This window comes from Mauremys mutica, chromosome 24, assembly GCF_020497125.1.
Source record: "Mauremys mutica isolate MM-2020 ecotype Southern chromosome 24, ASM2049712v1, whole genome shotgun sequence".
Taxonomy (NCBI): Eukaryota; Metazoa; Chordata; order Testudines; family Geoemydidae; genus Mauremys; species Mauremys mutica.
Window position 1 is genome coordinate 10,376,158 of NC_059095.1, and position 23,538 is coordinate 10,399,695.

Here is a 23,538-nt window from a genome sequence, read left to right on the forward strand (position 1 = left end):
TAATCCTCAGCCCTGCAGCCCCCCCAATGCACCACACACCTGCTCCGCAGCACCCCGTGCTCCACCAGCCTGAGCTCCCTGCCTTCCACAGGCCTCTGGCCTGCACTACACGGCCCCTGCTATGCCAGCCCAGGGCCCCCCCAGCGCTGGCTCTCAGCACAGGATTTGAAGTGGCCTGTGTGCAAAGCCCAGCACCTGGCCTAGCCCATGGCATCCATCAGTGGCACTAGCATGTTTGCATCAATCTCCTGTATGCAGACAGACTCCCCCCCCCATTACAGATTTTCCCCCAGGACGCCCCCCCACCCTCATCACCCTCAGCACGAAATGGTGAGAAATGAAACCAGACGATCGTGAGAAATAGCTGCACATACAAGAATCAGGCAGGAAGGGGCCGGGGTTCTGCTGCTCATCATGGCCCCTCCACATCCCACCTCTAACAAAGCTGGAGGGGGTGGGGGTCAGATTTGGCCTATTGCTGCCCTCTGAGCTCCAGGAACACGTCACTTGCGCCGCCCCAGCGCTCTGCTGCCGTTGGGGGGGCAGACGCACCTGGGGCTGCCATCGGCTTCCAGGAGTGTGATGAGCCCATAAACCTACCAGGGCCAGAGGGAAACAACGAGCCAGTATTGCAGGGGAAAGGCCCAGGCCACGGCCTCAGCTCAGTCGCCTCCCTCCAAGCTCTGAAGGCCAAAGGACGCCAGGGAGAGACGGGACAGGCCCGGGCGTCTCTACCGACAGCCGCACTCCACTGCCACCATGTTGGGGTACGTCGTGACCTGCATGCCCTCCCCGGTGAAGCGGATGATCTCCTTGCTGGAGTATTTGACTGGCACACAGCAGGGGCTGCGCCGGAGGGGGGTGCCCCGTTCCTGCATGTCCAGCAGCAGCACCGTGTGGGAGGAGTAGTTGGGGATGCGGGCAGAGAGCGGGCGCTGGCAGGAGCCCTCGCAGTTGTTGGCAATGTATTCCGCAGGGACGATGATGAAATCGTAGTGGAGGTCGACCGTCAGCTCCTGCAGCCGGCAGTAGGCCTGGGGCCCAGTGCTGCGGTTCTGCCGGGACACCTTCCTCTTCTCCTGCCAGTGGGCGCGCACTGTCTGCAGGGCTTTGAGCAGCAGCAGCGTGCGCAGCTTCCGGTGGCCACGGGGCAGCTCCGTGGGGTCGCTGCTGCCCGAGCCCAGGGGGTAATAGCAGAAGGCCAGGAGGTGCTGGAAGAGGTCCATGTTGGCTTGAAAGGCTGGGATCTCCCTCAGCTCCTGGATGACAGCCTGGAGCTTCTCCAGCAGCTGCTGCAGCAGGCTCCCCTCCAGCTGCCAGTGCCCGAACTGCTGCTCCAGCAGCGCCTGGCTGTTCTGGGGGAACAGGAGCACCAGGGGCTCGTCCGACTGCACCAGCCGCTCCAGGGCTGCCTGCTCCGACAGGTTGAGCAGCTGGTGAGGAAGCGTCTCCATCGTCTTGAAGTCCAGCCTGTGGTGGAGGCCGGAGGCAGTAGGCGGCTCCCCCGAGGGGCTCAGGACCCTGCTGACGAACCTGGTCAGGCTGCCCAGGAACTGGTCACGGCTGCCGGGCACTGGGGACGAAGCATTGGCCTGGCCAGCAGCTGCATTAGAGGCCGGCTCCTCGGCCTTGCCACCAGGGGGCGAGCTGCCAGGGGGAGACAGACCGGGTCACAAAGGGTCCTTTATGCGAGGGGCCCAACCACAGGCCTGGGGGTTCCCCCTCCCCCACGGGGCCCATATCCCCCTCACCCCATGATGGGCACAGGGCCTCCCCCAAGGGGCCCAGATCCCCCGCCCCCACCATGGGCACAGGGCCTTCCCCTCCCCCATGGGGCATAGGAGCACGGGGCCTCCCACCCACACACACACTTGGGACAAGGCACCGACCGCAGGGCCTGGCACTCCCTGCCCCACTCCTGCCACAGGACATTATCAGGGCACTGCAGAGCGCATTCTGCCTGACCCAGACTCCTAGCACCCCAGTGCCCCCAGGGCTCTGTACTGGAGCGGGCTCCCAACCCAGGAATGCGGGGGGCTGGAGCCCGAGGGGCTTCCTTCGTGCCCCACAGGGAGCTCAGTGCTGGCGAATGGTGCCCAGCTGGCAGCCCCCGGAGCAGAGGCCTCTAGCCACAGAGCAGGTGCAGCTCCCACCCTGGCCTACCAACACCCCCCTCCCACTGTCCATCTGTGGGGCTCGCTGTCCCTCGGGACTTGCGCTGGAGCAGTGACAGGCTGGAGGGGAGGTTGCCACGTGGGCACCTGTCTCCCAAGAACAAGACTGAGAACCACCCAACTCATGTCACACGGCCCTCAGAGGGGGACATGCCGCACTCAGACCTGGGGGCGGCCCCTTCCCCAAGCCACCAGCCCCTGCACACCCCCCATCTTCAGAAGTGCCCTCAGCATGTGACCGGGCTGCCCCCAAAGAAGCCAACCCATTGCAGAGCCCTGGCCATGGAGAACAGCCCAGAAAGGGTCAGTCTGCCGGGACACTGTCCCCCCACGCCCAGCACCGGCGCTGCTCCGACCTCAGACACTCGGCCTGTCCGTTCTAACCCCCTGGGCAAAGCAGAGGGGCTAGGCCAGGCTGAGCCGCTCAGAGCTGACGCCAGGTGACTGGGGGTGTCCCCACCCCAGCTAGAATGGCGGGCGCTCCCCTCCCCCGGTTCCCATCCTGAAAGCCTGCACACCTGGGCTGTGGGTAAGGGGCCGTCTCCACCACGCCGCCCACTGAGAGGAAGGAAGAAGGGGACAGGGTGTCTTCCTCGCACCGCGGCTTCACCAGCAAGAGCAAGGCTGGGGTCATCCTGGTGAAACACTTCTCGTCAGCGCCGAAGAGCAGTTGCTGGGCCTCCAGGGGGGGCAGGAGGGAGCCTGGCAGGGAGTGGAGAGGATGGAGAAGGGGGAATCAGCAGCAGCAGGACGCCCCTTCCCACTAAGGGGCTTGGTGCCTCCCCAGACACCCACCCAGCCCCTGGGGTGGAGCCCACATTGTCCTCACGCGACAGCTGGGGATGAAAACAATGGGGCTTTCAAAAGGTTCCCCCAGAGCCCCAGATAGAACCCAGGAGTCTGGGCTGCCACGCCCCCGCACTAACCCCTAGGCTGTACTGCCTACGCAGATAACCCCTCTGTGTTTGCGTACAGTGGCCAGTCAGCGGGAGCTACCTCTGCCATCACGCTCGAGACCCCAATGGGCTACGAGCCCCCCAGCCATCAGAGAACTCTCAGCTGCCCCGGAGCCCCCCCTCGTACCTCCGTCACCGGGACGCCTGATTGCCAAGGAAACGTCGAAGCTGAGCTGCCGGTGTGAGCGGATGGCAGACATCACCGAGGCCCCGAGCAGCAGGTACCGGGTGTCCCTGGAGAGGCAGAGAGCCTGCAGAGAGAGCAGAGCCCCGGCGGAGGTGGAAGAGAGCAGGTGGGTGCACACGAACCTGTCCCTGCCTGGCTCACCCCATACAGTGGGACAAGAGCCCAGCAGGCCCAGACTGTACCCAGGGGACGGGCCTGCAGAGGCCCAGGCCGCTGAGCATGAAGGAATGTGAATCGGGGGTAACTGACTGTCCGGGAGCTGGAGGGGAACGGCAGCCTGGTCTGGATCTCCCCCTGCCTGCAAACCAGAGGCCATGCTGGCTACAAAGGCAGCTCTGTCCATTTCCTTCAGGGATCTACACACACGCAGCATTATAGTCTGTTCCTGGCTGTTCCAGGCTTCTCAGCACATCCGCTGAGCTGCTCCCAGGGCTGCAGGGCTCAGAGGGGGCAGGCAGGGCCGTGCCCCTGGGGAACAGGGTGAGGGGGGCTCCATCTCTTCAGCCCTGGGAGATGCTGGGAAAGGAAAGGGGCAGAGTCTGGAGCAGTGGCCACAGCCTCTTTCCCGCTGCTCCTCCCGTCTCCGGCTGGGAGTGGTGCTTAGCGCCCATGGCCCACTCAGCCCTGTGACTGCCAACAAGGAGCTGACGGGTTTTTCAGCCCTGAGACCCAGCATGCTCACGCCACCCCAGCCACAGAGCAGCTGGGAGGCAGCTGCCAGCCCCTGCTGACCTGAGCTGATTTCACCCGAGTGCTGGAGGGTCAGGGGGCTGCCTCCAACCCTGCCATTCTGGCAACGCTGATGCGGAGCCCACCTAGCCTGGGGCTTGGTTGTAAGTTCAGATTTAAAGAAACGAGCTTCTAAGCTGCCTGGGATTCTCCCTGTGCAGCTGACTGGGTGGCAGACCCCTGAAGGCGAGCAGCTGCCTCCTCCAGCCATGGGCAGCTCAATGCCAAAGGAGCCTGACCAGTGCTCCAGCATGTCCCAAGGGAGCGCACTCACATGCCTGCTATGCTTTACTACCTCCCGAAGGCAACAGGAGCTCGGTCACTGCCTCCGACAGGGCTCCTGTATTTACTCCTTCCCCAACAGAGGGCGAAACCCTACAGTCAGAGGTAGCTTTGTCTGAGTAAAGGCTGCAAGATTTGGCTGGACACATCTGAACGCCATTAGAAGTCTCTGTATTTATTTCCTCTCCGTGGTTCAGCCTCAAACGTGCTCAGTGCACATGTGCGGAGCGGATCTACCCAGCTGGCTGCACACTCCCCCTGGGAGCTGAAAGCCAGCAGATACACAAGGCTCACTCTCCTGTAGTGGGATCAGCTGTGACAGCCTCGTTTGCGTCAGCGATATAAGCAAATCCTGGCTCTGGGACGTACACGGAGCAGCCGTGCTGAGAGAGAAGGCGGCAAGGGTAGGGGGGTTAATATTCACAGGGGTGGTTCCTGTGAAAAACGTGAAATGGCAAAAGGGTGCCTGTAGGGGGCACTGACCCCAGTCACGCCCTGCTGCTGCAGAACTGCTTCATGGAAAGCACTTGAAAAATCTGGCTGCTATCTTAGTGCAGAGCCGCCCAGAGGATTCAGGAGGCCCGAAATTGCAATATTATAGAATACTATATTCTCGTGGGGGCCCCTGCGGGGCCCGGGGCAAATTGTCCCACTTCCCCCCCACCCCCCACCCCCCTCTGGGCGGCCGTGTTTTAGTGCCTACATGGCAGCTGAGCTCTTGGAAATCCAGCCCTTCGTGGGCACTTCTACTCTGAAAAGTGACAATTAAAATGCCTCATCCTTATCCAACAGCTCTGCCCCCTGCGTGTATCAGAGCCCAGTCGGCCCAGCTGTGGAAGACACCAGAGGCTGTTCCCATTAGCACTGCAAGGCCAGTCCAGCTCCAGGAGAGGGCGCTGGAGTCTAGTCCTTCCTGGGCAGCCGCCATGGAACCATCCTAGGTTCCCCTTGCAGGGCCAAATTTAGCCTTTGGTGTCTCCTGTCCAACCCCGTTGTCACCGAGGGCAGAATCCGGCCCGCAGACTCAGCCCAGGGGAGAGAGGGGAAGAGTCATTCCCGGGGTACTGCTACACTGCAAACGGCAGCCGCGGCCGGGACTCAGAGCCCCGTTCTACAGCCTCCAGCACGCGGGGCTCACACTCCGAGTCCGGCACGAAAGGCAGCTGTGTCGACGCTGTGACTCAGGCCGGAGCTTGGGCTCTGAAGCCCACTCACCCCCCAGGCTTCAGAGCCTGAACCTCTACACGGCTGCTTTTAGCACCAGAAGCCGGTGCTCTGGGACTCGAGCCCAGCTAGGTGCAATGCCGGCGAACAGCGTGGCTCTGGGCCCCCCTTCAGTGGGGATAACACGCCCACACCGTTACGAGCTGGCTTCAGCCAGCAGAACCGGTCCTTTGGCTCCTGCATTTAGATACAGAGGTGCTAGTTTTATTCCTCACCGATGACCCAGCCAGGGCTGTCGTTACGAGTTCAGTGACCCTGCACCCATGTGATGTGAGCACATCTGGGTGGGAATCCCCAACAGCCCATATACACAGAGCCCTCCGGGGCCATTTTCACAGCTGCCCCTCAGAGCAGAGCCACTCGCAGCTCAGGCAACTTGATGCATTTTATCAGTGGATTCATAGGGAGGCAGAGAGCACAGCAGGGTTGGTGCATCTGCCCCTGCTGCCTGGTTACATGGGATGCCTCAGCCGGGGAGCCAGCCTTCCCAGGACTAACCACCGCCTCTCCCTTGCTGGACACAGCCTGGCACGCAGATGCTAGAGAGGCTGGAGCATGGGAGTGCTGGCAGGTGAGTGGTGCTGTCATTTGACTGGGTGATGAATTGATAGTGAGCAACCCCCACCCCCGCGGAAGCTGAGAGCTCTCTGCCTTCCTCCCCAAGGAGCATGGGAAGTTCTGGCTGCACACAGAGATCCCCCTCCCCTTTGTCTTTCCCACCATCCTCAGTTTGGATGATGGGATAAGAGCGCCACCTACAGGAACACCAGGGACACATCAAATCTCCACCCACTACATCAGGGACTCCCAGAGAATCCATGGAGGAGGTGGTGGAGGGATGGGCACCAGTATCATGGCACAAAATAAAAGTGACGGTGCAAAGTGATCTATGCAACCTAAAGCAACGTGCTTACTTGGCTGGTAGCCTGTGCCAGTCCCAGTCCAGCTCCCAGTGTGGGGACCTGTGCTGCAAAAACCCCCATCATGCCAGATGCTCCTTGGTAGCAGCAGCGGGGGCCAAGGATTGAGTGGGCCGAGGCTGAGCACTGCTAGTGATCTAGGACAAGGCGTGCTGGTGGGGGGAGCATGCCCTGCCACTGCTCAGCTGTGTGGAACAGCTAAAGAAAGCCAGCCTTGGGCAGCTGCTTACCTGCTTCTGGTGCAGCCCTTCTCCTGCTGCCAGGAGCTTCTCTCTGGCTTTGCTGCCCTTCCTTTCCCTGCTTCCAGGATAAAACACCAGCAAGGCAGACTGGAGCTCTCCAAGTGACCGCCCCACGTCCTCTTGAAAAGCCAGCTTAAACCTGAGCTTCGTCTCTGCATCCCACTTCACTGCCAGAGAAAAGCCAACACAAACAGCATGACTCTCTCGCTGGGGAAATGGAAATACACCTTAGCATGCAGCTAACCTGTGGAACTCCTGGACACAAGATGTCAGAGGCCAAGTATATCAAGGGACACCAAAAAAAGGATTAGGCAGACTGTGATAATGGCTGAGGAATCCACACTGGCACTAGCTAGAAAACAAAACCACTGGAGTTATAAACCTCTCTGTCGCAGGGCATAAGACAATCGGTAACTGCCAGGGATGAAGCAGTTGTTTCCCCTATAGGCAGGTTTTCTAGATCACCACCCACTGCTGGGATTATTGCACCTTCCTCTGAAGCAGCTGGTGCCAGGATAATGAGCTGATCAGATCCCTGTCTGAACTGCCAGTTCCTAGGCTCCTTGGGTTTCAGGGCTGCCACAGGGATCTACCCCAGCCCCTTGTCTGCTGGTGGCATTAGAAGGTATTTGCTCCTGCTGCCCTGCCCATACCAGGGGATTTCAGGACATTTTTGCCCAGCCCTTGTTCCAAGCCAAGATTAGGCCAGGTGCCACTTTAACAAACCCCATCTGCTCCTACACGTTGCCCCTGGCTGCCATTTCCCAGTCTCTGGGCTCAGTGGGATGCCCTCCAATGCTGCACACTATGTCCAGCCTGCACATCTCAGTAGCACTGAGGACAGAATCCAGATCCTCCTGCTTCAAAAGCGCAGACCCTGCCCCTCAGAGGGAAGCCGTGTTTAGCATTATGTAGGGTTCTGATTCCGTCCAACAGACTCTCCCACACACGCTGCACCCAGTTCATTCCAAGACTGAAACTTTCCCCCTTTTCAAACTCTGACCGGTCTAGTGTCTCCAGACTCTTCACTCCTCCTGCTGTCTGACTTTAAGATGGACCCCTGGTGCCCCTCCAGAGATGGCTCTTTGCACCCACAGCAGCCTCCGGGGTAAGCGTGTAGGTGTGTGGCCTCCTGAAATCGGTCACAGCAGGATGTCTTTCAAGGAGATGGGATAAGGCACTTGGAGGACATCACAAACGCGTTCTCTGGCAGAAGCTATTCCAGTAACAAGCTGTTCTTAGGGGAGCACAAGACCCTACCACTGATCCCTGTAGGGCTCACCACTAATTTATACACAGTATTTAGGAAGCTCCTAGAAAGAAGGAGGCAGGAGAAGCAGTAATGGGGAAGTCACTCAAAGATCTCCAAGCCACAGAGCAGGCTGAATTGCTCACCCTAACGATAACCTGTCCTGGCAAAATGCACATCCTGGATCCGAAGCTATAGCTTGTTCAGAGGCAGGGACCAGAGGGCTGGAGTGGGAGGGGCGACACCCAAGTCAGAACGGCCATACTGGGTCAGACCAATGGTCCATCTACCCCAGTATCCTGTCTCCCTACAGTGCTAAAAGGTAATAATTGGAGATATACCAATCTCCTAGAACTGGAAGGGACCTTGAAAGGTCATTGAGTCCAGCCCCCCGCCTTCACTAGCAGGACCAATTTTTTTTGCCCCCGATCCCTAAGTGGCCCCCTCAAGGACTGAACTCACAACCCTGGGTTTAGCAGGCTAATGCTCAAACCACTGAGCTATCCCTCCCTCTGCTGGTACCAGATGCTTCAGAGAGAGTTTAAGACCAAAAACGTTTAGAACCAGCCACTGATTTGGGGCACCTCAGTTTCTGGGTACCAACTTGGGCTAAGTGACTTGTGCTGTTGATCCAGCCAGGAGCTTGACTACAGTGGTGATGGGTGTGGTGATCCTGAAGAGATCAGAGCATTAGAAAAGGCATCAGAGCAGAGATTAAATTGAACGGGTCCTGACTCCCAGGCCTCTGTTCAACCCAGCAAACCACACAGCCTCTGTAAACCTGGTTTTGCAAGAACACCCTTAACTTTGCATTGAGTGACATGACTAGTGCTAACTAGCAAATGCCAGTGATAATGCAGCAAAATATGGCTGAATGCTTGGGGGACACCATTTTGCTAAATTGAGGAACAAATGTGTTTTCATTAAAAAAGTACAAAAAATGGTTAACTACAAAAGCTTCCTGCTGTTTCACAGGCCCTGGGAAGCTTCCCCAGGCCAGAACTAACAGATTATTCAGCCATACACAATAAATACAGCTGTCCTGGGAGCAGTTCTAGCGTGGTTTCTCTCACCAAGTGTGCCCAAGATTTCTTTCTGTCTGAGAACAGTAATACAAAGCTATGCTTCAGGATGAACTGGATCGCTCGGGGCTCTGCTGCCCAGGGACAGCACTCTTCAGCTCTGCGTTGCTGATTCAAATCCAGCCCAAGTCAGAGTTTAACAGCTGCTGGGTGCTCAGGGACGCCACGCAGGTATCCATGGAACAAAACCCAGCTTCTGAGCCAGCCACCACTGTACAGGCAGGCTCAGCAGAGAGGCCAAAAAAATGGACATGGCTTGGAGACTGAATTCCCTTTTCATCCATGGACATGATTCCACCCCTGACCTGGAGAAGTGAAGCGAGGGAACACGGACATTGCAGCTGCATATGACTAAACCGATGTCAAGGCCTGAAGGGCCCATTATGATCATCTAATCTGACCACCTCAAGCCAGCACTAAGTGTTATATATTTAAACATGCTGTTGGCTGGGTGTAGAGGAGTGGGAAGAAAGTTCACCCACTTTAACTAGCATAGTTCTCAGCCAGGTCAAAACCTTGCCCATGCTAGAATGCTGCTGGTAAGAGATCCCTCCGACAGACGTGGCTGCCAGGGTGAACTCACCAGGGCCAAAGTCAGAAGCTCACTGATTTAGGAGAGTCTCAATGGTGCCCTTTCCTCACAGCCACCCCAGGCTAAGTGTGAGGGGTGGCTACACCTGGACAGATCCATTCACATTTGTCTGCTTAAGAACCCTCGTGCCACGTACTGCAAAGGGGGAACTGCAGGGTTTTTACACAGGCAAACTCACCCTGGCAGCAAGGACTGAGATATGCTTCAAGAACAGGATTGGAGACATTTCGCAGGAGACTGACACTACCAGGGAAAGAACAAGAGTGAATTGTTCTCAGCAATCGGCTCTTTCTAGGATTTTATGCCAGGCCCACCGCTGGGGTATGAAGAGCTCCTATGAACTGGGTCACTGGTAAGAGCAGGCAAGAACATTGTTGCCACCTTTAGGAACATATCCTCCCTCTCCCCTCTTTTCTCCAGTAAGAGAACATGGTCTCAACTGATCCTTTGGATTTTACCGTAAATACTGGAGGAACGAGTGAGATGGCCCTTGAGGGCCAGGAACAAGGGCAGTGGTGGAGCCCATTAACCCAGCAGCACTGGAAGTCAAAGCAGAGGATGGGAGGTTGTTAGGGATGGGGACATACACTCGAGGTGATCACCGCAATTCAGATGGTGGCTAAAGACAAATGGGAAGTTTATTGTACTGATTAGGTAATTTCTACTCAGAGAGGGACTCCCCTTCCCTCCCCCATTTCATCTTCTACCAACCCCTCTCTTTGGTGTGCAAAGCAGTATTTGCTGGCTAATACCACGCGTATCAACATGGTATCTCAGCATCTCTCTCAACCCAGTCAGTCAGTTCAGGGGTCTCTTAGCACCTACCTTCTTCAAGATGCAGCACAAGGAACCTGTTCTCCCCTGGGTCGGCCAAGTGAGCACTGATGTGTTTCAGAGACAGGAGAGCAGAATGGGTCTCTCCAGCAGGACAGATCCCAAAGGTCTCCAGCCGGCCTTGATCCCAGCTTGAACGTCTCACCACCTTGAGGAAATCGCTTTCATAGCTGGTAAGGACCCCCACGACTTCCAAGTGGCTCTGGCCCAAGCCATACCTCCTGCCCATTTTCACTCTGCACACTGGCCCTTCCAGCCCACCAATGGGCCAAGGAGGGAGGCTGGAATCTGACCCCAGCACTGGGAAAACTGCCTCCTCAGGGATGAGCTGAGGGGATTTTGCTCCTTTGGCATCATCTCCTGGCTTGTCACTCTTCAAGAGGAGACGAGTAGCAGTGGTGGCCTTGGACGTCAATGGCATTAAGTTGGGTTCTGCTCCTTCATATATGCGCCCGTCTTCCTTTTCTCTCCACTCCTCTCCAAGTCCCGACTCCTTTGAAAAGGTTATTTCCAGTTCTTCAGCAAGTGAAAGTCCTCCCCCGACGCCTCCTTTTCCAAGCAGAGCCGTTGAGGGGAGGAGCAGCAGCAGGCACTGCAAAGCCATTGCAAGCACAGGCCTCATGTTCCAGCTCCGAGCAGCTCTCAACTCCGAGGCTAGTTACTCGAGTGCGTCCCTCGAAACACTTATGTAAGGGGAGGACTGCATCTCCCGTTCAAACAAAGTGACCTTGGGTTGACAATGCACAACACACCTCCCCTGAGAAAAATTCAGAGGCCAATGTGCTAGTAAGGAGGGAGGGCCGATTCAAAGGAGTTTTTCTGTTCTATTTTTGGCATCGCATCTAGCGCTTGGAAATGTTATAAAATTAAAGCTGTTTACCTTATTTGTAGGGATGCTTGTCCTTGACTTAAGATGTTTTTAAAGAAGGGTGTGGAGAAAGGCGGCCAGTCCGGCTTGAATCTTCACTGGGATTGGCAGACATTTCTCTTAGGGCTTGAAACATCCAGGGGGTCAGAATTGCTTAGACTGGAAAGAATGGGTATAAGTAGGGGGAATGGGAAGAAACTGAGGGAAGGTAGGTTTAGACTGATCCGCTCTCTGGGAAGCTTCCCTTGATTACTGGGAGCACCAGCTCTTCCATTCTGCAGACAGTTTAGAGAGGTCACCTCAAAAAGATTCACATTCTGGTCCAACTCCTCCCAAAAAAACTCGGTGCTTGGGTCTTAAAATATTTCATTCTGCAGGAGCATCAGGAAGGGGTCTCCCAAGGGAAGTAATGGAAGCCTCAGACCTTGAGACAAAAACTGGACTGGATTAGAGAACATAGGGAATAATCCTGCAATAGCCCGTCCCCACAGGGCCATAACAACTACTGGCAACTTCTCCTTTTTCCCTTCTCGGATACCAACAGTACCAAATGGCTAAGGCTGGCCACCATATCTATTCCATGGAAATTTGATGCCCACGGGTCTTCAAAACCAAGTTCAATGCACAGCCAGACCTTTCTGTTGGTCCACAGGGTCAGTGTGCAATACTCATGAGCTAGATACATCACAGAAACTCTCAATCTGCAGCAGCGCTGGAGACCACGGTCTGGGAATAGACCAAAGGGCTTGTTTGCTCAGAGTTCTCCTCTACTGAGAGACTCACAAGTGACAGCCTCCAACCCATCTCAGGGTAAGATATTTCAACCTGATAGACACAGATTCAAGCCACAAAGGTTATTAAGATGCAGGTTTCAGGGTACCAGCTGAGCACCAGCTCATCTTAAGAGAAATCCCTCTTACTATTGTTCTACAAGTTAAAAATCGCACAATTTTCATTTTAAAAATGTTTGTGGCTTTCTCCACTTCAAAATTCTACTTTACAACGATCTTGCCCACAGCTGTCTGACACAAGCCATCCAAGTTCTCAGACAGAATCTCTGTACAGCTTCTGCACTGGGTCTACAAGATGCAGCAACAGACAGCCCACAGGGCAAATATCCACTTCTATCAAAAGTCTGCTGAGACACACATGGCCAGATCCAAACCTAGCAAAACAAGTGCAACTGCACTTAAATCTACAGGAGCTGAACTGTCTCAGACCAACTCTGAATTCGGACCACACTGTCCATGCTCATGAGAAGGCCAGTACAAGATTAAATTCTGGAGTGGGTGCGACAGCTAGGGGAAAGTCAGCTGTCATGGAAACCCACAAAAGTTTTTCTGGTGTGTGTGTTTGGGGGTGGGGGGAGGATCCTAAGTGACAATGTAGAGCATGGAACAGTTCCCAAATGCTATGACTCCCTTGCTAAGCAAAAACAACACCGGGAGAAGCGTTGTGTTGGAGCTCATGAGACTGAGCTGATGTTACTTCAAGTACATTTAATTCATGGTTACTTCAGTTATATAGTTGAGATTTCATGTGAATTCTACTTATTTTCCCATTGATTGGATTATAACTTAGAATATATACCACTAAGGATAGCAAGGCTGACAATATTTTCCTATCTACCCATTTTCTTGGTCCCTTTAATGCTACTAATGGGGGAATACAGGCAACATTCTTAATCCAAAGAAACAGACATAGATACAGAAAACAACATAGAAAGCCTTTTAATGAACCTACAGGATGCAGGCAAAGCTATTAGCATATAAAAAGGACAAAGATTTCTCTCTGAGCAAATAACGGTTTGTAATTAAACACAAATCAAAAGGAGTCCACTGGGAAAAGAGTCCAGGAGGAGCTTTTCAGTTGGAAGGAGGTGGGGGGGGAATAGTTCCTGGCCCCTCTGTAGGAAGCGGTGGTCTCATCATGGGGGGCAGAGGAGCAGGGGGATGTACCCCAGGAGCTGGTGGCAGCTGAGGTGGTGCTGGGGGCGGTACAGGTCCAGAGGGAGGCATAGGTGGCAAGGTCATGCCGCCTGGAGGAGGAGGTGGTGGCGGCATGGAGTCCGGGAGAGGTGGTCGTGGGGGCAAGCCATTCATCAGTGGGGGTGGTGGAGGCCTCTTCACGGTGGGGGGTCCAGGAGGGATGCTCTGGGGAGCTGGGGGCTTCTCCATTTTGAAATGGAACTGAAGGAAAAACTAGGGGGGAAAAAAAACCACGGACAGATTCAAACAACAAAACAGCTTGGGAACCTCCCAAGGTGGCTGCCCTGCCACGTTCTCTCCCAGAACCCCAAGAAACAGGGTTAACCATTGAAACATTATGCTTAATGTGTCCAGCCTTAGGTGTGGGATCACATCACACTCAGCCTCTCCATCGACAGACAACCCCTGGGCTTGCACCAAACACAGTCCCACTTCTCATTCTAAATACTCCGAAACACTCTCTTTGGATGTGAAATCGATCGCTACTCGCTTAGTGATTACTCAGAACCCATCTCTATGTATGTCACCCCATCCCTGCTATACTGTGCCCAGCATTCTCATGTATATACTGTGTGGGCACCTCACCCCCCCCAGTCGCTGGCGCATGTTAGTGGCAGTGCATGGTGCTACTATGTATTGGTCCCTTGGTGCTGTGCGGCTGCTAAGTCAGCACATTCCCTGTGGAAAGTTCTGCCTCCTGGACTAGCTTCCCCAAAATGCACCTCAACCTGACCTGGAGGGACCCCTTCTATGGGTGAGGAGTTCAAATCTCCATCTCCCTGCTGCGAATGCCAATAATGGGGCTTATTGAAACTGTGCTTTCGGGGGGTGGACACCTGCCCCTTTAGTAACTCAGATCAGCCAAGGAAGTTCACATCACATGCCAAAGACAAGTTAGACAGCAAACGGAATTTTGAGCACAGGCTCAAGGAAAGAAGAGCTCCAGCACACGCTGTCTTTGTGCCCAGTGCCCTTAGGAAACTGAGTAAATGTCATCAATCAGCCTGACCCATCACCAAGCATTCAACCCACACTGGAGATTGGAGTTCAGAACCTGGCCTTGCAAGCGGCTCAGCAGACCAGCACTGAGGCTCAACACTGAAGAAACATGAAGTATCAGTGCTAGGATACTGGTAACTACTGGCCAGTGCCCCCCCTCTCCTCCCCAATTATCTTTTCACTCCCTCACAAAGAAGTGAGACATGTGAGTCACCAGCTACCTGTTTGGTTTCTCTGTTCCAGTGGGTCCAAAACTTTCCTTCTGCTTTGTCAATTTCTCTGCTTGGCACCTGTAACAAAAGGAGTAAAGAGCTATTATTAGCAACACCAGATTAGCTCCAGGGTCTTTTTTAAGCACTAGAGCTGCCAGATAAACAGAGCTATTCCCGGCTTTTGTGAGATGTGCTAGTATCAGACATCAATAGACAGAGGGGAGGAATTAAGTCACTTTCATATCTGCCAAGGGCAACTGTATCGACAGAAAACGGCTCCTTGTAACACCTGCACAAGGAGGACTCGGGAGCACCTTTCGGTGCTCGAGGCAGAGAATTCCTCGGCTGCCCAGATGGCCTGGTTTCCATGGTCTCAGCCACATGCCTCTGTTAATCCCAAAGGGTGGTCCAGGAGTCTGTGCTCGCCCTCCTCTTTCAACACTGCCAACCAATGTCCCCATCCACACAGGCTCAATGGAACAGGCCCACACTGCTCTTTATTCCCCACTGTGAGCTCAACAAATGCAGAAAATGCATGGGGTGGCAGAGACCCCAACGTGCAGGAGGTCAGACTAGGTGATCGTGGTGGTCTCTTCTGGCCTTAAAGTCTATGAGACACATTCCCAATCACTATTAGCCAATAAACCCTTAAATTGTACCTTGAAAGCAATGGTTTCATAGGGCTCTGCCGCCATCAAAAGGTATTGCCAGCGTCTGTCTGGGGGCTCAATCCTTTGCTCATATGCAGACATGAACCGATGTCTAGGCATGATGGTTTCAGCAATCTCTGGGTAATCTATCTGTGGAGTGATATTGCAGCATGAGATACAGACTCACTCCTCCCTCCTTCTCTCAGCAAAAGACTCCAGGCTATAAAGAAAGGCCAATACATATACTAACATCTCTATAGGAAGGATATTTATTGCTGGTGAAAGAAACCAGCTTGACTGCCTTGGTCGTGGATTCCACCAGTCACCCAAATGATAGTTACATCATCATCAGGAGCAGGACCAGCAGTGAAAGTCTCCCCCGGCACCAGTGCCAATGTGCCAAACTGCAGTTCTACAGAGACCATTCCTAGGAACAAGAGGGTTGTTCAGTCTCCAGAGCCCCTTCAATCCTCAGCCCGTGTCAAGAATATTAGGATGGCTGGTTTTAATTGTGTGGGAACATGTCTACCAGGAACTGAGCCAAGACCCACGATGCCAGTCTCTTTTCTAATGCACCCTGCTGGGAACGTCCAGCTGAGCAATTCCTTTACCAGCATCTCTCAGAGAGCTGCGAGGTTAACGGTACCTTACCTGGAAGAGGAGGCTCTGCTGGCCCATTTCCGGATCTCTCTGTTTGGTCACTGGAATAGAACAATGAATGAGTTCAATATAGCAGTGGTTTCAACCTGCGGTCCGCAGACTATGTCTAAGATTTCCAAAGGGGCCAGCACCTCCATTCAAAATTTTTTAGGGGTGCACAAATGAAAAAAGGTTGAAACCCCTGCAGTAAAGCATTGAGGCTGGAGTGACACTAATCCAATTTTAGGAACGGATAGTATTACAAACAGCACCACTCCAGAGAAATTACAATTGTGCGAACATTCAGAGTTTTCCAGTGTTCTTAATACTCTACATTATTTGATAGATTTTTAACCCAAAGTGTTCAGCTATACATATAGCACCAGTGAAGTGCAGCCACTTCTGGGGCAGAGGCAGAGAACTGGCAAAACAAGTGGAGATAAGGGGACACAACAGAAGAAGCAGAAGGGAAGTTTTGGCCAAGAACACAATGACAAAGCCTCATTTCTATGAAAAGTGCCATGGGATTATTTTTATTTAAATGGGTGGGCAAATCTGAGACTACAAATCTCGCTAGTGACCCTCAGCATTTGTGGAAAGAAAGGGGGACACTTATACAATGGTAGGTGGCAGAGGAGAGCCAGATCCCATCTGATGTTGTTCACCTCCTGCATCACTGATGCTGTAACAGCTGAAAGATCGTGACTACCAACGTATTACTGAACAGGCCCTTGTTTGACTGCCAGCTGGACAGAGTCATTCTATGGGCAAACAAAACAATGCAAGGAGAGAGGGACGAGGGCCTAGAATTTATGACCAGATCTGCTAAAAGGCTTATTTATAATTAATACCCACCCACCGCACTGCGCTTCAAGCAAACACCAAAGAGCACCAGGTATCCTGATGTAACAGACATGCCAGTCACTAGCTACCTTTATAACCCGGTCGTCCAATTTTCACAAATTTTTTCACTTCCACTTTGACTTTTTCTGGTGCAGGTTGGGCAGGGGCTTCTTTAGCTTCCTTGGCAGCTCGGCGAGCCCTGAAATCAGGAGGGGAGAAGGTCATCATCTAACTACACCTCGGAGCATCACCCTTTCAATTCAGAGCACTCTCTCCAGCCTTGAAACCCTGCCATCCGTCTCTTTCCAACCCTCTCCCTGATGCAGAGAACTACAGCCTCCAGGGCTGTGAATCTGAACCCACCACTGCAACGGTGCTAACCCAGGAGCTCCCATATGTGTCACCTTCCACTTAGCACATGAAGCTGCTCCACCTTTCAGGCTCCTGCCAACTGAATCAAGGGCACTTCTGTTATTTAATTCTGTGGGTGAATTTAGTGCCTGTGAAATTAAAGGCTCAACAGCACTGGCTTGAGAAGGACATACTGAGGGGAGCCCCAACCCCTCTGCACCAAGCTCTTTATTAGCATTAAATTTTTATTTACATATTTATTTTTAAAGAGATTGTATGGCCCAGACCCAGTACTCCACTCCGTCAATCAAGGTTAACTGTGATCCACAGCTTCCCCTTAGCAAAGGCAGTCAACTGAGCCGCACTGAATAACCTTAAGCTGAATGTGGTGTCTTGACATGTGGATTAAAGGCTCCGGACATGAAACGGTATTTATCTAAGGATTCAGATGCTACAGTAATGGAGACCGTATGGCGCCACACAATCTTTTGGTGTATTTCTCCTCCCAACACTCCTGTGAGGCAGGGTACCACGTTTCGCATTTTAGAGTTGGAGAACTGAGGCTCAGACACTTGCTCAAGGTTACCCCTGAAGTCTGTGGCAGGGCAAGGGATTAAACCTGGTCACCCACATCCCGGACAAATGCTTTAACCAGTGGGCCATCCTTCTTCCTAGGCTAGCACCCTGAGCCACTGCATCGCTCGGCTCCTTGGAAGTAAGCTTCTAAAATGTCATCCAACAGCTTATCAAACTTTCACTCTACGTTCAAATCCCCCACGCTCATGAGCTTTTGCTCACTTTCAGAATGCTCTAAAGAAAGTTATTTTTGTACTGCAGAAGACCCAAAACTTGCTTTGTAAGGTCACAGAATTAGCCACCATATAGATCACAACTGTTCCATGCCTGCTGTTTCCTACAACATATTTGTATTTAGGTACAATATGTTTTGGTGTAACAGCTTCCCAGATATTCCTCACCATCAGCGGCAGCCACCTTGTCTTCAGCCACTTGAATCACTCAATACTTAAGAATAAGACATGAGACTGAGAACAAGAACTACTTAATGGGCTGCACCCAGGGAAAGAGGGAAGCTTAAAAACCAAACCAGACTGTTTCATCACCTGCACACAGCAAAACTAAGTTTGCTCTCTGATTTCTACTGCAAAACAAATAACTCGGGGATGAAGTATTTGTTAAAACTTATACCCAGTACATATTAAAGAGTAAGTGTGTATTTTAAAACGTCCAGAGACTGGAAAATGCTGCTGTTAAGAACTTACAAATTGGTCTGATGCTTTTTCCCCTGAGTATGTGCTAAATAGCTTCCCTGCAACAAAACAAGACATAAGAAAGTTAAATATGACAGTAAGCTGGGAGGTATCCAACTGTCACAGATGAGATACTATTGGGAGTTAAGCTGCCTTGTGAAGGAAACTCTAAGAAATTCTGACATTTTAACTTTTACAGCATAAAGAGAAAATGTATTCCTCATAATTGCACTGAGGACCTGGAAAATGTATATTTTTGTTTTCAGGGCCTCATCCATCCCTTCCACAACTCAGCTCTCAACCACCAATCCCTTCCTCTCCTGCATGTCCCCAAAAAACCCAACCCTCCACTTCTCAACCCACATTGGGAGGTCTCATCCCTTTTCCCTCCCACATACACAATGGTCAGTTCAGGAACTGGCAGTCAGGTAACAGACCACACAGGGAGTCGTGGAGGTATTTTGACAGCGGAGCTGTGGGGTGGTACTTGCTTCAGACAAGAGTCTGGATCTACCACGCCCCCCCATGAAAACCAACCCCAATTCATATAATTATGCTCCTTCTTACAAAGAAACTGTCAAGTTAATCAATTAAAAAAAAAAGACAGGCGTCTTTAAGATACTTCTAAACTTTTTTATTATTAAAAGTGAAATAATATGAAATGGCAAATTTACTTATTTTGTTCTGTTTCTCAGCAACCACTTTCTAGCTTGCCTGCACTAGCTTTGTGCTGTGGTGCATTGCAAACACAATCTAGGTTTTTCAGCCTAATAAAACCTCTCTATTTTTTTTTTTTTTTTTTTAAATTCATGGATACATTTCTACTGGTCTTAGGTATTATAAGAACCTGTTGTCACAAAGTGAGATACAGGGACAAGTTTTATCCAGTGTCCTCCAAATCAAAACAAAAAATAGCCAGTTCGTAGGAGTCATCCCCTTGGAAATCAGACCATCTCTAAGGGGTTACATCTGAAGACAGCACAACAGTGTCTCTATTATACTCAACAGCAGAGTAGACAGAAAACCTAAAGACATTCACTGAAGCTTGATGAATAATTGAATTTGACCCACTGGAAGTTTATTCAAATACACACCCAACACAAGAACAGTTTGGATTAATTCAAAGGAAAGCCCTTTTAAACAGAACTGCTCTGAAGGGGAAAACCACATTAACAAGGAATGCTGAGAGACAGGGCAACATGAAAAGATACTGCATTCAGAAATTCCTGAGAGGTAGCTAACATTTTATTGCTTTGAAGATGGATGCCAGTTTCTGGGCTATTCTTGGATCTGCTCCCTAATAATGTTCATATTTAGGGTACCCTTAACGTCAACACCATATTTTGTATGGCAGAAGAATTTGCACTGAATAATGTGTAGAACATGCACAAAACCAGAGCACCCAATCTACAGCAGAAGTTTAAATGTGCTTTACTCTCACCACCCCCACAAGCTCTGAATCAAACTTGCCAGAACCCGATGCAACTCTAGAACGGTGGTTTTTCACTAAGATCAACAGGCAGATGCTCAACTCACCTCATTGTTGTGCAGCGTTAAACAGAGTTTGCATTCATAAGAACCCAAGTGATTTTTCATGAAATAAGGATCCTAGGGAGAGGATAAGAGAACAAGAACTGAATGAGAGAAGTCACATGCAAATATCAGCAACCTGCACTACACTGAATTTTCAGACAAAGGTAATTAGCATACCTAAGGCAAGATAATTCCTGGACTGGAGAGAGGAATCTTAGACTCACTGATTTCAATTATGAGACTAACATTCCTTTCGGAAGGATTAAAAATAATGTATTTAAGCATCAACTGCATGATCTATGCTGTACAAATGACAATGGGAAAGTATGCAGACTTCTCCGGATAGGACCAATCAAAGTAGGTGTACTGTTTATGTGATCAAATGACAGTGTTTCAGTTCAATCTTTAAAACCCTTCACAACAGGTCAGAAGATCAGAATTCTCTCTTTCTAACTCCTGGTCCAGGATCAGCACTTAGAAAAAGATGGTTGGCCCTGGCAGAGTTTTACTGCTCTGAACAAATCACATCTAGCATCTTCAAGCTGCATAATACTGGACTTTAAAGTCAATTACATCATTCTGATTATAGTCTTGCATTATTTCGTATCACTTTCAAGACCGACTTGATTTTAGTGCCTATTACATGGAGGAAAGCTAGAATGAAGAAACAATGTTTTATATTTTTCAGAAAATGGGAACCCCATTGTGAGGTAACAACCCACTGAACAACCATATCAGATCTGAACTAGGAGAGGGCTGGGATATGGGTGAGAAAGAAAAGAGTATTAGAAAAAAAATCATGGAACTTATTTTAAAGATCTGATATCACATGATCTGAAAGGCCAACACCTCAGCTTTCCATTGATACACAGGAGTCATATTTAGCCCTAGTAGTCTGCAGGATAATACACATGAAATTGCAACTGATCCTTCAGTCTAGTACTGGGTTCTTTTTTGGTACTGACCTTGGCCTGAATATAGCAAGTCCTGGAATTTGGCGCAGCGTAATACTCATTCCCTATGCCCATTTACATATTACTTCTTTAAAAGCTGAAATCCACTTTTATTTAAAAATATTTCCCTGATCACCTGTTTAGTTTATGGCAATCCTGTAACACATCTCTTTGGTAAGATTCAATAGGTCTACTTCTCTTTGTGTACATGATGAGATCAAAGTTCACCTTGTTGATGTCAATAGTTTCCAAAGCCAGCTGCCGAAGCCTCTCTCTGCGATCTCGGTTACTTTCTGAAGATGAGGCTACGCCTCCACTCCCAGTTTTGCCTCCAGGGCGATGTTGAAAATCCATGATTGGGCCTTTTGCACTTCAAGTGACTTAGGTGAGAAAAGGAACCTGGGAGAAATAAAGAGTACAATTCACAGTGAATCACTGCTTTTTAAAGGCTACACTGTGTTCCTCCATTGGCAGCTGGACTGCAGAGAGAGCCCAGCGGAAGCGGTCAAGCGTTGAAGTGACTCTGGTTGAATTTCATCTCCTGCCATGTTCAAACTCCAGATTCCAGAGCAGCCTTTGAATAAGGTAGTAACCAATTCTTCTGCTACCCAATTCCCCAAGATCTGCTAGCAGGCTCTCTCTCATCCGACCTGCTCACCAAGTTTTCCAACCTAATTTCTCCAGCATAAAGCCTGCTGGCTACTATGCACCATAGGAAGCGATGCAAGATCAGAATCAGCACCCTCAAACAGCACTAGCGCACCTAATACAATGGCTCAATGGGAGCCTCGGGCAGTTTCACAGGTGATTTCATTTTCCTGGCTACTTTTACATATTTTTCTCCATTACAAGGGTCTGCATTTTTGCCTGAGATATTTAATAGACTCAAGAATGAGGCAAAAATGTTTGAAAACTACTAGTTAATTAGTGGGCACGTCTGCTGGCCCAGATCTGTGTTGTAAAAGTTGGACATGTAACACAATTTGAAATTCAGCATGGCTACAAATCATTGATTATTTGTGGTAAGTATTTTATACATAAAAGAACCAAACGATACAAGAACTAAACAATAAGCAGAAAAATACTGGACATCAACTATAAGCAAATTGGGGCAGACACCATGTCAACAGAGGTGTTTGTAAATTGCTACTTGAAGTACCAAAGCATTGGTCTTGAGTGAGGCTTCAGGGCACAACTGCATGATAACGTAATAATCCTCATTAACAGCAGCTTGCTGCAAGTAAGTGTACAGTTAGCACTGCACCAATGAACATGCTTATTTTTGAGTTGCGTAAGTAGCCACGGTGTGCCTCAGTGGTTCTCAAACTTCTGTACTGGTGACCCCTTTCACATAGCAAGCCTCTGAGTGCAACCCCACCCCCATAAATTAAAAACACTTTTTTACATATTTAACACCATTATAAATGCTAGAGGCAAAGCAAGGTTTGGGGTGGAGGCTGACAGCTCACAAACGCCCATGTAATAACCTCGTGACCCCCTGAGGGGTCCCAACCCCCAGTCTGCAAACCCCTGGCAGAGCCATCGCCTCAGTCTCTGGGGCTCAGCTCTGCTCCTGACCGCATGCCTGGAAGCTACATGAGGTGCTGCCTGACGCTTTGGAGAACAGTCACTAGACTTGACCGGCATTTTAAGGACAGAAGCTGGATTGTCAAAGGTGCTGAGCGATCACAGCTCCCGCCGGCACATGTAGAATTTGGGGCTGGGGCTGCTCGTTGCCTCTGAAAACAGCAGCGAAACGTGGCCTCTGATTTTCAGAAGGAAGAACCGACCCCTGCCCTGAATCCCACACAGCCCCCACTCCCCTCATAGAATCAGAGAATCTCAGGGTAGGAAGGGACCTCAGGAGGGATCTAGTCCCACCCCCTGCTCAAAGCAGGACCAAACCCAACTGAATCATCCCAGCCAGGGCTTTGTCAAGCCTGACCTTAAAAACCTCTAAGGAAGGAGATTCCACCACCTCCCTAGGTAACCCATCCCAGTGCTTCACCACCCTACTAGTGAAATAGTGTTTCCTAAATATCCAACCTAAACCTCCCCCTAGTGCAGCGAGGGGACAACAAGCCTGATGCGTCCTGCCCTCCGGCCGGCGATGGGTCTCCCGGCCCCTCAGCCCCAACACGGGATTGGGCTCCCCTGTTCCAGCACCAGCCTGATCCAGCCTAGGTGAGACTCAACGGCCTCTCAGAACAACCCCGCCCCCTCCCGGGCCCCAGAGCTTCCCCCCCCAACCCAGCCGGGCCCCAGAGCTCCCCCCCCCAGCCGGGCCCCAGAGCTCCCCCCCCCAACCCAGCCGGGCCCCAGAGCTCCCCCCTCCCCCCCCCCAACCCAGCCGGGCCCCAGAGCTCCGCCCTCCCCCCCCCAACCCAGCCGGGCCCCGGAGCTCCCCCCTCCCAGCCGGGCCCCAGAGCTCCCCACCTCCCCCCCCAGCCGGGCCCCGGAGCTCCCCACCTCCCCCCCCAGCCGGGCCCCGGAGCTCCCACCTCAACGCAGCCGGGCCCCGGAAACCCCGCCCCCAACCCAACTCGCCCTAGACGCAGAGGGCAGCTCACGCTTCACCCCGAGGCCTACAACCCCCCCCGCGCGCGCACCTCACCAGCGCTCGCGGCTCCTCTCAGGCCCGCCAGAGAGCCCCTCACTGCGCACGCGCAACTTTCCGCCCCAGCGGCCGGGGAAGGAGGCACTTCCGGCTTCCGCGCGGGGAAGCGCATCCGGGTCGCGCGAGACAAAAGGCTTCCGGGTTCG

The 23,538-nt window shown here is 51.9% G+C and overlaps 2 protein-coding genes across 4 annotated transcripts; both read right to left on the reverse strand.

Moving 5' to 3' along the window:
* Positions 1–592: 592 nt before the first annotated feature.
* Positions 593–11,703, reverse strand: AMH (anti-Mullerian hormone). The gene is made up of 5 exons (XM_044998376.1): positions 10,463–11,703; positions 6,703–6,881; positions 3,258–3,381; positions 2,693–2,876; positions 593–1,647 (listed from the first exon to the last, which is right to left on the reverse strand). Exons 1-5 carry the CDS (start codon positions 11,091–11,093, stop codon positions 732–734), a joined length of 2,034 nt encoding a protein of 677 aa, XP_044854311.1. The 5' UTR covers positions 11,094–11,703; the 3' UTR covers positions 593–731.
* A 1,341-nt stretch (positions 11,704–13,044) lies between these two features.
* SF3A2 (splicing factor 3a subunit 2) lies at positions 13,045–23,529 on the reverse strand. Of its 3 annotated transcripts, none has more exons than XM_044998680.1 (9): positions 23,390–23,529; positions 21,004–21,174; positions 19,826–19,897; positions 18,302–18,348; positions 16,760–16,869; positions 15,840–15,889; positions 15,198–15,338; positions 14,548–14,616; positions 13,045–13,540 (listed from the first exon to the last, which is right to left on the reverse strand). In XM_044998680.1, the coding sequence occupies exons 2-9, from the start codon at positions 21,127–21,129 to the stop codon at positions 13,205–13,207; spliced, it is 951 nt and encodes a 316-aa protein (XP_044854615.1). In that variant the 5' UTR covers positions 21,130–21,174; positions 23,390–23,529; the 3' UTR covers positions 13,045–13,204. The 3 variants fall into 3 exon arrangements, with proteins under 3 accessions (XP_044854615.1, XP_044854616.1, XP_044854617.1); XM_044998681.1 differs by having other exon boundaries at positions 23,385–23,521; XM_044998682.1 differs by lacking the exon at positions 23,390–23,529 and adding an exon at positions 23,323–23,343.
* Positions 23,530–23,538: the final 9 nt, after the last annotated feature.

What these genes read in the sequence shown, in the direction of transcription:
- SF3A2 (XM_044998680.1), bottom strand. Translation starts at nt 21,129, where the DNA reads ATGGATTTTCAACATCGCCCTGGAGGCAAAACTGGGAGTGGAGGCGTA. An exon ending in AAACTATTGACATCAACAAG is followed by an intron (nt 19,898 to 21,003) that starts GTGAACTTTGAT and finishes TCCTCTCCCTAG; the next exon opens with GATCCTTATTTCATGAAAAA. An exon ending in TAACGCTGCACAACAATGAG is followed by an intron (nt 18,349 to 19,825) that starts GTGAGTTGAGCA and finishes GTTTTGTTGCAG; the next exon opens with GGAAGCTATTTAGCACATAC.
- AMH (XM_044998376.1), bottom strand. Translation starts at nt 11,093, where the DNA reads ATGAGGCCTGTGCTTGCAATGGCTTTGCAGTGCCTGCTGCTGCTCCTC. An exon ending in CAGGCGTCCCGGTGACGGAG is followed by an intron (nt 2,877 to 3,257) that starts GTACGAGGGGGG and finishes ACTCCCTGCCAG; the next exon opens with GCTCCCTCCTGCCCCCCCTG. An exon ending in GCCCCTTACCCACAGCCCAG is followed by an intron (nt 1,648 to 2,692) that starts GTGTGCAGGCTT and finishes TCCCCCTGGCAG; the next exon opens with CTCGCCCCCTGGTGGCAAGG.